Raw genomic sequence first — 12,672 nt, forward strand, 5'->3', positions numbered from 1 at the left:
CACACCCGCAACTTCCACACCCGCGACCTCCACACCTCTGACCACCCAAACCCGCGACCTCCAAACCCACGACCTCCCAAACTCACGACCTCCCAAACCCGCGACCTCCCAAACCCGCGACCTCCCAAACCCGTGACCTCCCACACCCGCGACCTCCCAAACCTGCGACCTCCCAAACCCGCGACCTCCCAAACCCGCGACCTCCCAAACCCGCGACCTCCCACACCCGCGACCTCCCAAACCCGCGACCTCCCAAACCCGCTTCCCCCAAACCCGCGACCTCCCAAACCCGCTTCCCCCAAACCCGCGACCTCCCAAACCCGCGACCTCCCAAATCCGCTTCCCCCAAACCCGCTTCCCCCAAACCCGCTTCCCCCAAACCCGCTTCCCCCAAACCCGCGACCTCCCACACCCGCTTCCCCCAAACCCGCGACCTCCCAAACCCGCGACCTCCCAAACCCGCGACCTCCCAAACCCGCTTCCCCCAAACCCGCGACCTCCCAAACCCGCTTCCCCCAAACCCGCGACCTCCCAAACCCGCTTCCCCCAAACCCGCGACCTCCCAAACCCGCGACCTCCCAAACCCGCGACCTCCCAAACCCGCGACCTCCCGAACCCGCGACCTCCTGAACCCACGACCTCCCTCACCCGCGACCTCCCAAACCTGCTTCCCCCAAACCCGCGACCTCCCAAACCCGCGACCTCCCACACCCGCGACCTCCCAAACCCGCTTCCCCCAAACCCGCGACCTCCCAAACCCGCGACCTCCCAAACCCGCGACCTCCCAAACCCGCGACCTCCCAAACCCGCGACCTCCCAAACCCGCTTCCCCCAAACCCGCGACCTCCCAAACCCGCGACCTCCCAAACCCGCGACCTCCCACACCCGCTTCCCCCAAACCCGCGACCTCCCAAACCCGCTTCCCCCAAACCCGCTTCCCCCAAACCCGCGACCTCCCAAACCCGCGACCTCCCAAACCCGCGACCTCCCAAACCCGCTTCCCCCAAACCCGCGACCTCCCAAACCCGCGACCTCCCAAACCCGCGACCTCCCAAACCCGCGACCTCCCAAACCCGCGACCTCCTGAACCCACGACCTCCCTCACCCGCGATCTCCCAAACCCATCCTGACTTGGAAATATATCGGTCATTCCTTCATCGTGGCTGGGTCAAAATCCTGGAACTCCCTCCCTAACAGCACTGTGGGAGCACCTTCACCACACGGACTGCAGCGGTTCAAGAAGGCGGCTCACCACCACCTTCTCAAGGGCAACTAGGGATGGGCAATAAATGCTGGCCTTGCCAGATCCCAAGAATGATTATTTTTTTTAAAAAGAGCTCATTGCTTGGCAAAGAGAAATAACAAAGGGCATGGAGGAGGATATGGGATAGAAACATGGGAATATGGGAACACAGGAACAGGAGGAGGCCAATCAACCCCTCGAGCCTGTTCCACCATTCAATCAGATCATGGCTGATCGTTATCCTAAACCAGGAATCTCGGATTTGAAATTATTAATTGAGCTAGCATATCCTGCATTTTGTGCGAGCGAGCTCCACTTCTACCTACCTGACTTCTGATTTCCAGGTTATGTCCCCTTTTCCTAGACTGCCCCACCAGCGGAAGATGTTTCTCTCTATCTACTGTAGAATCAATCATAGAATCACAGAATAGTACAGCACCGAAGGCCATTGGGCCCATCGAGTCTGTGCCGGCTCGAAGAGCAATCCAGTTAGTCCCACTCCCCGCTCTTTCTCTGCAATATTTCTCCTTCCAGTATTTATCCAATTCCCTTTTGAAGGCTCCTATTGACTCTGTATCCACCGCCCTATCAGGCAGCGCATTCCAAATCCTAACCACTTGTTGTGTAAAAAAGGATTTTTCCTCATGTCTCCTCTGGTTCTTTTGCCAATCACCTTAAATCTGTGTCCTCTGGTTATCAACCCTTCAGCCAGTGGGAACAGTGTCTCTTTATTTACTCTGTCTAAACCCGTCATGACTTTAAGCACTTCTATCAAATCTCCTCTTAGCCTTCTCCACTCCAAGGCGAACAACCCCAGCTTCTCCAGTCTGTCCACTAACTGAAGTCCCTCATCTCTGGAACTGTTCTAGTAAATCTCTTCTGCACCCTCTCCAAAGCCTTCATGGCCTTCCTAAAGTGCGGTGCCCAGAATTGGACACCGTACTCCCGCTGGGGCCGAACCAGTGTTTTATAAAGGTTTAGCATAACTTCCTGGCTTTTGTACTCGGTGCCTCTATGTATAAAGCCCAGGTTCCTGTATGTTTTATTAACTGCTTTGTTAACCTGTCCTGCCACTTTCAAAGATTTGTGCAGAAACACCTCCAGCTCTCTCTGTTCTTGCACCTCCTGTAAAATGGTACGTAGAAACATAGAAGATAGGAGCAGGAGTCGGCCATTCGGCCCCTCGAGCCTGCTCCGCCATTCAATGAGATCGTGGCTGATCATCCAAATTCAGTGCCCTGTCCCTGCCTTCTCCCCATATCCCTTGATCCCTTTAGCCTTAAGAAATATATCCAACTCCTTCTTGAATGTATTAAATGAATTGGCCTCAACTGCCTTCTGTGGTAGAGAATTCCACAGGTTCACCACTCTCTGGGTGAAGAAATTCCTCCTCATCTCTGTCCTAAATGTCTTACCCCTTATCCTTAGACTGTGACCCCTGGTTCTGGACTCCCCGGCCATCGGGAACATCCTTCCTGCATCTAGTCTGTCTAGTCCTGTTAGAATTTTATAAGTTTCAATGAGATCCCCTCTCATTCTTCTAAACTCCAGCGAGTATGAGCCCAATCGACCCAATCGCTCCTCATACGTCATTCCTGCCATCCCAGGTATCAGTCTGGTGAACCTTCGCTGCACTCCCTCCATGGCAAGAACATCCTTCCTCAGATAAGGCGACCAAAACTGCACACAATACTCAAGATGTGGTCTCACCAAGGCCCTGTACAACTGCAGCAAGACATCCTTGTTCCTGTACTCAAACCCTCTCGCTACGAAGGCCAACATACCATTTGCCTTCTTAACCGCCTGCTGCACCTGCATGCTTACCTTCAGCGACTGGTGCACAAGGACACCCAGGTCTCATTGCATTTCCCCTTCTCCCAATCTATTGCCGTTCAGATAATAATCTGCCTTCCTGTTTTTGCCACCAAAGTGGATAGCCTCGCATTTATCCACATTATACTGCATCTGCCCAATCACCCAATCTGTCCAAATCAGACTGGAGTTTCTCTGCATCCGCCTCACAGCACACACGCCCACCCAGCTTTGTGTCGTCTGCAAACTTGGAGATATTACATCTAGTTCCCTCGTCTAGATCATTAATATATATTGTGAATAGCTGGGGTATTAGGACTGATACCTGCGGTACCCTACTAGTCACTGCCTGCCACTCGGAAAAAGACCCGTTTATTCCAACTCTTTGCTTCCTGTCTGCCAACCAGTTCTCTATCCAAGTCAATACCTTGCCCCCAATCCCATGTGCCTTAACTTTACTCTTATGCGGGACTTTATCGAAGGCCTTCTGAAAGTCCAAATACACCACATCCACTGGTTCTCCCTTATCTATTTTACCAGTTACATCCTCAAAAAATTCCAGTAGATTAGTCAAGCACGATTTACCTTTTGTAAATCCATGTTGACTTTGTCCGATCCTGTCACTGTTTTCCAAGTGCTCTGCTATTACATCTTTTATAATGAACTCTAGCATTTTCCCCACTACCGATGTCAGGCTTACCGGTCTGTAATTCCCCGTTTTCTCTCTACCACCTTTTTTGAATAGTGGGGTAACATTAGCTACCCTCCAATCCATGGGAACTGTTCCAGAGTCGTGGATAGCACGTTTAGGGCGTTGGTCACACCGCAGGCAAAGGCTGCACAGGCAGGAAGGGAATCGGTGACCACCAGGCAGAGTAGTAGACGCAGGCAGGTAGTGCAGGGATCCCCTGTGACCATCCCCCTCTCAAACAGATATACCACTTTGGATATTGATGAGGGAGATGGCTTATCAGTGGAAGGCAGCAGCAGCCAACTTCCTGGCACTGTGGGTGGTTCTGCTGCACAGTACGGGAGGAAAAAGAGTGGGAGCGCTATAGTGATAGGGGATTCTATTGTAAGGGGAATAGATAGGTGTTTCTGCAGCCGCAAACGAGACTCCAGGATGGTATGTTGCCTCCCTGGTGCAAGGGTCAAGGATGTCTCGGAGCGGCTGCAGAGCATTTTGGAAGGGGAGGGTGAACAGCCAGTTGTCGTGGTGCATATAGGTACCAACGATATAGGTAAAAACTGGGATGGGGTCCTAAAAGCTGAATATAGGGAGTTAGGAGGTAAATTAAAAAATAGGACCTCAAAGGTAGTAATCTCAGGATTGCTACCAGTGCCACGTGCTAGTCAGAGTAGAAACAAGGATATTTCAGATGAATACGTAGCTAGAGGAATGGTGCAAGGGGGAGGGATTCAAATTCCTGGGACATTGGAACCGGTTCTGGGGGAGGTGGGACCAGTACAAACCGGATGGTTTGCACCTGGGCGGGACCGGGACCGATGTCCTAGGGGGAGTGTTTGCTAATGCTCTGGGGGAGGGTTTAAACTAAAATGGCAAGGGGTTGGGAACCTGAGCAGGGAGACCGAGGAAAGGGAAACAAGGATAAAAGCCAAAGACAGGAATGAGAAAGGCAAAAGTGGCAGTCAAAGTAATCAAGGGTTTAAATCAAACATGGCCACAGTAAATAATAATTCTAAAAGGTCTAAGAGTGTTAAAAAAAAAAAGCCTGAAGGCTTTGTGTCTTAATGCGAGGAGCATTCGTAATAAGGTGGATGAATTAGCTGCGCAAATAGATGTAAACGGATAAGATATGATTGGGATTACGGAAACATGGCTCCAGGGTGACCAGGGCTGGGAACTCAACATCCAGGGGTATTCAATATTCAAGAAAGATAGGCAAAAAGGAAAAGGAGGTGGGGTAGCATTGCTGGTTAAAGAGGAGATTAACACAATAGTAAGGAAGGATATTAGCTCTGATGATGTGGAATCTGTATGGGTAGAGCTGAAAAATACCAAGGGGCAGAAAACGTTAGTGGGAGTTGTATACAGACCCCCAAACAGTAATGCGGAGGTTGGGGATGGCATTAAACGGGAAATTACCATTTAGCTTGTATTGTCTCTCCTCATTCTTCTACCAAACTACATCACTTCTCTCTTTTCTGCGTTGAATTTCATCTTCCAAATGCCCACCCATTTCACCAGCCTGCCTGTGTCCTCTTGAAGTCTATCACTATCCTCCTCACTGTTTACTACACTGACCCACCAACAGTGCACCACTCCTTCAGTACTGCACTGGAATTATGGGCTCATATCTCTGGAGTGTGAAGGTTAAGGAATTTTAATTTATTCTCTTAGGAAACGAGGTGATGAAGATTGTAAAATTCTGACAGGACTGGACAGACTAGATGCAGGAAGGATGTTCCCGATGGTCGGGGAGTCCAGAACCAGGGGTCACAGTCTAAGGATAAGGGGTAGGCCATTTAGGACAGAAATGAGGAGGAATTTCTTCACCCAGAGAGTGGTGAACCTGTGGAATTCTCTACCACAGAAGGCAGTAGAGGCCAATTCATTAAATATATTCAAGAAGGAGTTGGATATATTTCTTAAGGCTAAAGGGATCACGGGGTATGGGGAGAAAACAGGGACAGGGTACTGAATTTAGATGATCAGCCATGATCTCATTGAATGGCGGAGCAGGCTCGAGGGGCCGAATGGCCTAATCCTGCTCCTATCTTCTGTGTTTCTATGTTTCTATTGTAATTTTCTTCATGTGGTTGAAGCAGGCACCTTGTAGGATGATGCTGGTGATCACGATCATCAGTGTTTCCATGAAGGGTTAGCCAGGGCCACAGGCAAAGAGCAAGAGGTGAAATCTCCCTCTTAGAACGTGGAACCAGACCCTTTTTTTTAAAGGGTCTGGTTCCACATATTGAACACCACTTGGAAGAAGCACTGAGAGTAGCAAGGGCACAGAATGCACTCTGGGTGGGGGACTTCAATGTCCATCACCAAGAGTGGCTCGGTAGCAACACTACTGACCGAGCTGGCCGAGTCCTAAAGGACATAACTGCCAGTCTGGGCCTGCGACAGGTGGTGAGAGAACCAACATGAGGGAAAAACCTACTTGACCTTGTCCTCACCAATCTACCTGTTGCAGATGCCTCTGTCCATGACAGCATTGGTAGCAGTGACCACCGCACAGTCATTGTGGAGACAAAGCCCCATCTTCACACTGAGAACACCCTCCATCGTGTTGTGTGGCTCTACCACTGTGCTAAATGGGATAGATTCAGAACAGGTCTAGCAGCTCAAAACTGGGCATCCATGAGGTGCTGTGGGCCATCAGCAGCAGCATAATTGTATTCCACCACAATCTGTAACCTCATGGCCCAGCATATCCTTCACTCTACCATTACCATCAAGCCAGGGGACCAACCCTGGTTCAATAAGGAGTATAGAAGAACATGCCAGGAGCAGCACCAGACGTACCCAAAAATGAGGTGCCAACCTGGGACTACGTACTTGGATGCTAAACAGTAGACAGGGCTAAGCAATCCCACAATCAACAGATCAGATCAAAGCTCTGCAGTCCTGCCACATCCAGTCATGAATGGTGGTGGACCATTAAACAACTAACAGGAGGAGGAGGCTCCATGAATATCCCCATCCTCAATGATGGTGGAGCCCAGCACGTGAGTGCAAAAGACAAGGCTGAATCATTTGCAAACATCTTCAGCCAGAAGTGCCGAGTGGATGATCCATATCGGCCTCCTCCTGAGGTCCCCACCATCACAGAAGCCAGTCTTCAGTCAATTCGATTCACTCCACGTGATATCAAGAAACGGCTGAGCACACTGGATACAGCAAAGGCTATGGGCCCCAACAACATCCCGGCTATCGTGCTGAAGACTTGTGCTCCAGAACTAGCCGTGCTTCTAGCCAAGCTGTTCCAGCACAGCTACAACACTGGCATCTATCAGACAATGTGGAAAACTGCCCAGGTATGTCCTGTCCACAAAATGCAGGACAAATCCAATCCGGCCAATTACCACCCCATCAGTCTACTCTCAATCATCAGCAAAGTGATGGAAGGTGTCATTTACAGTGCTATCAAGTGGCACTTACTCGCCAATAACCTGCTCACCGATGCTCAGTTTGGGTTCTGCCAAGACCTCTCTGCTCCAGACCTCATTACAGCCTTGGTCCAAACATGGACAAAGGAGCTGAATTCCAGAGGTCAGGAGAGAGTGACTGCCCTTGACATCAAGGCAGCATTTGACCGAGTGTGGCACCAAGGAGTCATAGAAACATAGAAGATAGGAGCAGGAGTAGGCCATTCGGCCCCTCGAGCCTGCTCCGCCATTTAATGAGATCATGGCTGATCATCCAAATTCAGTACCCTGTCCCTGCTTTCTCCCCATATCCCTTTCGCCTTAAGTCTTAGTAAAATTGAAGTCAATGGGAATCAGGGGGAAAACGCTCCACTGGCTGGAGTCATACCTAGAACAAAGGAAGATGGTTGTGGTGGTTGAAGGTCAATCATCACAGCCCCAGGACATCGCTGCAGGAGTTCCTCAGGACAGTGTCCTAGGCCCAACCATCTTCAGCTGCTTCATCAATGACCTTCCCTCCAACATAAGGTCAGAAATGGGGATGTTCACTGATGACTGCACCGTGTTCAGTGCCATTCGCAACTCCTCAGATAATGAAGCAGTCCATGCCCACATACAGCAACACCTGGATGACGTTCAGGCTTGGGCTGATAAGTGGCCGGTAACATTCGCACCACAGAAGTGCCCGGCAATGACTATCTCCAACAAGCGAGAGTCTAACCACCGCCCCTTGACATTCAACGGCATTACCATCGCCGAATCCCCACCATCAACATCCTGGGGGTCATCATTGTCCAGAAACTTAACTGGACCAGCCACATAAGTACTGTGGCTACAAGAGCAGGTTGGAGGCTATGTATTCTGCGGCGAGTGTCTCACCTGACTCCCCAAAGCCTTTCCACCATCTACAAGGCACAAGTCAGGAGTGTGATGGAATACTCTCCACTTGTCTGGATGAGTGCAGCTCCAACAACATTCAAAAAGCTCGACACCATCCAGGACAAAGCAGCCCGCTTGATTGGCAACCCGTCCGCCAGCTTAAACTTTCACTCCCTCCACCACCAGCGTACCGTGGCTGCAGTGTGTATCATCTACAAGATGCACTGCAGCAACTCGCCAAGGCTTCTTCGGCAGCACCTCCCAAACCTGCGACCTCTTCCACCTAGAAGGACAAGGGCAGCAGGCGCATGGGAACACCACCACCTCCAAGTTCCCCTCCAAGTCACACACCATCCTGACTTAGAAGTACATCGCCGATCCTTCATCGTCGTTGGGTCAAAATCCTGGAACTCCCTCCCTAACAGCACTGTGGGAGCACCTTCACCACACGGACTGCAGCAGTTCAAGAAGGCGGCTCACCACCACCTTCTCAAGGGCAATTAGGGATGGGCAATAAATGCCGGCCTTGCCAGCGATGCCCACATCCCATAAACAATTTTTTAAAAGTTGTATGTCAGGGCTTTAGAGAGGGTGCAGAGGCCACAGAGTCATAACGGCACAGAAGGAGGCCATTCGGCCCATCGTGCCAGCTCTCTGTAGAGTAATCCAGTCAGTCCCATTCCCCCGCTCTATCCCCGTAGCCCTGCAAGTTTATTTCCCTCAAGTGCCTATCCAGTCTCCCCTTGAAAACATTGAGTGTGTCCGCTTCCACCACTTCCGTCGGCAGCGAGTTCCAAGTCCTCACCATTTACGAGAATGGTTCCAGGGATGAGGGACTTCAGTGATGTGGAGAGACAGGAGAAGCTGGGGTTGTTCTCCTTAGAGCAGAGAAGGTTAAGGGGAGATTTGATCGAGGTGTTCAAAATCATGAAGGGTTTTGATAGAGTAAATAAGGAGAAACTTCCCAGTGGCAGAAGGGTCGGTAACCAGAGGACACAGATTGAAGGTGATTGGCGAAACAACCAGTGGGGAGAGGAGGAGAATTCTTTTTACGCAGCGATTTGTTCTGATCTGGAAAGTACTGCCTGAAAGGTGGAAGCAGATTCAACAGTAACTTTCAAAAAGAAATTGGATAAATAGTTGAAGGGGAAACACTTGCAGGGCTCTGGGGAAAGAGCGGGGGGAGTGGGGTTAATCGGACAGCTCTACCAAAGACAGGTATGATTGATCTCTATGAATAAAGGCCTCCTTCCTGTCTGCAGATTCACCTGGCTCTCGGAGATTTCCTGCCTGCGAAGGTACAGTTCCAGAAAGCCTTCTCCTTGGCACCAACCACGCACTGCGACCGTGACAAGATGAAGCATCATCTCCAGAAGGGTGAGCGAGACTTCAGAACTTCCTCCCTACATGGGGACCTTTTTATAATTGAGAAGCCTGGGTGCAAGGCCAAGACCGCCTAGAGCAGGGACAAGGCCGGAGAAAGGATCGAGCGAACGGGGAAACTCGGTGCCCTCTGGTTAGAGGGTCAAGTGTCATCAACTTAAAATCATCACTGACCGAGTAAGGACAGAAGTTAGGAGGAGTTTATTGACACAGAAGGTTGCTTTGCCCCAGGGAGGGTTTCAGGCAATGACCATTGCACCTTTCAAAGGGAAATTGATAAATATTTGAAGCAAAGAAACATAGGAATTGTTGGACAGAAAAAGACCCTGGGTCCACCTGGTTCACCTTCTACCATCCTGGCAGTCGCACGATACAACGATAAAGAAGTTGTTGACTCCTCACAGCAATCAATCTCTGTCAATGAGTCAAAACAGAGCGATGGGGAGAGAGTGCGATTAGTTTGGGATTGATACAGGGCTATGGGGAGAGAGTGGGATTAGTTTGGGATTGATACAGGGCTATGGGGAGAGAGTGGGATTAGTTTGGGATTGATACAGGCCTCTGGGGAGAGAGCGGGGCAGTGGGATTAGTTTGGGATTGATACAGGGCTATGGGGAGAGAGCGGGACAGTGGGATTAGTTTGGGATTGATACAGGGCTATGGGGAGAGAGTGGGGCAGTGAGATTAGTTTGCGATTGATACAGGGCTATGGGGAGAGAGCGGGACAGTGGGATTAGTTTGGGATTGATACAGGGCTACAGGGAGAGAGCGAGGCAGTGGGATTAGTTTGCGATTGATACAGGGCTATGGGGAGAGAGCGATACAGTAGGATTAGTTTGGGATTGATACAGGGCTATGGGGAGAGTGCGGGGCAGTGGGATTAGTTTGGGATGGATACAGGGCTATGGGGAGAGAGCGGGGCAGTGGGATTAGTTTGGGATTGATGCAGGGCTATGGGGAGAGCGGGGCAGTGGGATTAGTTTGGGATTGATACAGGGCTATGGGGGAGAGAGCGGGGCGGTGGGATTAGTTTGGGATTGAAACAGGACTATGGGAGAGAGCAGGGCAGTGGGATTAATTTGGGATTGTTACAGGGCTATGGGGGAGAGCGGGGCAGTGGGATTAGTTTGGCATTGATACAGGGCTATGGGGAGAGAGCGGGGCAGTGGGATTAGTTTGATATTCATACAGGGCTATGGGGAGAGAGCGGGGCCGTGGGATTAGTTTGGGATTGATACAGTGCTCTGGGGAGAGAGCGGGGCAGTGGGATAAGTTTGGGATTGATACAGGGCTATGGGAGAGAGCAGGGCAGTGGGATTAGTTTGGGATTGATACAGGGCTATGGGGAGAGAGTGGGGCAGTGGGATTAGTTTGGGATTCATACAGGGCTATGGGAGAGAGCGGGGCAGTGGGATTAGCTTGGGATTGATACAGGGCTATGGGAGAGAGCGGGGCAGTGGGATTAGTTTGAGATTGATACAGGGCTATGGGGAGAGAGCGGGGCAGTGGGATTAGTTTGGGATTGATACAGGGCTATGGGGAGAGAGTGGGGCAGTGGGATTAGTTTGGCATTGATACAGGGCTATGGGGAGAGAGCGGGGCAGTGGGATTAGTTTGGGATTGATACAGGGCTATGGGGAGAGAGTGGGGCCGTGGGATTAGATTGGGATTGATACAGGGCTATGTGGAGAGAGTGGGGCAGTGGGATTAGTTTGAGATTGATACAGGGCTATGGGGAGAGAGTGGGGGAATGGGATTAGTTTGGGATTGATACAGGGCTATGGGGAGTGTGGGGCAGTGGGATTAGTTTGGGATTGATACAGGGCTATGGGCAGAGAGCGGGGCAGTGGGATTAATTTGGCATTGATACAGTGCTATGGGGAGAGAGCGGGGCAGTGGGATTAATTTGGCATTGATACAGTGCTATGGGGAGAGAGCGGGGCAGTGGGATCAGTTTGGGATTGATACAGGACTATGGGGAGAGCGCAGGGCAGTGGGATTAGTTTGGGATTGATACAGGGCTATGGGGAGAGCGTGGGGCAGTGGGGTTAGTTTGGGGATTGATACAGGGCTATGGGGAGAGAGCGGGGCAGTGGGATTAGTTTGGGATTGATACAGGGCTGTGGGGAGAGAGCGGGGCAGTGGGATTAGTTTGGGATTGATACAGGGCTCTGGGGAGAGAGCGGGACAGTGGGATTAGTTTGGGATTGATACAGGCGATGGGGGGAGAGCGGGGCAGTGGGATTAGTTTGGGATTGATACAGGGCTATGGGGAGAGAGTGGGGCAGTGGGATTAGTTTGGGATTGATACAGGGCTATGGGGAGAGCGTGGGGCAGTGGGATTAGTTTGAGATTGATACAGGGCTATGGGGAGAGCGGGGCAGTGGGATTAGTTTGGGATTGATACAGGGCTATGGGGAGAGCGGGGCAGTGGGATTAGTTTGGGATTGATACAGGGCTATGGGGAGAGCGGGGCAGTGGGATTAGTTTGGGATTGATACAGGCGATGGGGGCAGAGCGGGGCAGTGGGATTAGTTTGGGATTGATACAGGGCTATGGGGAGAGAGCGGAGCAGTGGGATTAGTTTGGGATTGATACAGGGCTATGGGGAGAGAGTGGAGCAGTGGGATTAGTTTGGGATTGATACAGGGCTATGGGGAGAGCGTGGGGCAGTGGGATTAGTTTGGGGTTGATACAGGGCTATGGGGAGAGAGCGGGGCAGTGGGATTAGTTTGGGATTGATACAGGGCTATGGGGAGAGTGCGGGGCAGTGGGATTAGTTTGGGATTGATACAGGGCTATTGGGAGAGAGCGGGGCAGTGGGATTAGTTTGGGGTTGATACAGGGCTATGGGGAGAGAGCGGGGCAGTGGGATTAGTTTGGGATTGATACAGGGCTATGGGGAGAGTGCGGGGCAGTGGGATTAGTTTGGGATTGATACAGGGCTATGGGGAGAGCGGGGCAGTGGGATTAGTTTGGGATTGAGACAGTGCTATGGGGAGAGAGCGGGGCCGTGGGATTAGTTTGAGATTGATACAGGGCTATGGGGAGAGAGTGGGGGAATGGGATTAGTTTGGGATTGATACAGGGCTATGGGGAGTGTGGGGCAGTGGGATTAGTTTGGGATTGATACAGGGCTATGGGGAGAGAGTGGGGCCGTGGGATTAGTTTGGGATTGATACAGGGCTATGGGGAGAGAGTGGGGCAGTGGGATTCGTTTGAGATTGATACAGGGC

At 51.3% G+C, this 12,672-nt stretch overlaps 1 protein-coding gene across 4 annotated transcripts in view; it reads left to right on the top strand.

The window, feature by feature from the left end:
• Positions 1 to 12,672, top strand: part of LOC147116852 (tonsoku-like protein) — a 207,801-nt gene that overhangs the window by 37,157 nt on the left and 157,972 nt on the right. For all 4 annotated transcript variants that reach the window (XM_085987261.1, XM_085987258.1, XM_085987259.1 and 1 more), the window contains one exon: positions 9,316 to 9,430. In XM_085987261.1, coding sequence (XP_085843387.1) covers positions 9,316 to 9,430 — 115 coding nt within the window. The remainder of the gene's footprint in view (positions 1 to 9,315; positions 9,431 to 12,672) is intronic.

This window comes from Somniosus microcephalus, chromosome 5 (assembly GCF_052327205.1).
Source record: "Somniosus microcephalus isolate GS21.2 chromosome 5, FLI_Smic_1.0, whole genome shotgun sequence".
NCBI lineage: Eukaryota > Metazoa > Chordata > Chondrichthyes > Squaliformes > Somniosidae > Somniosus > Somniosus microcephalus.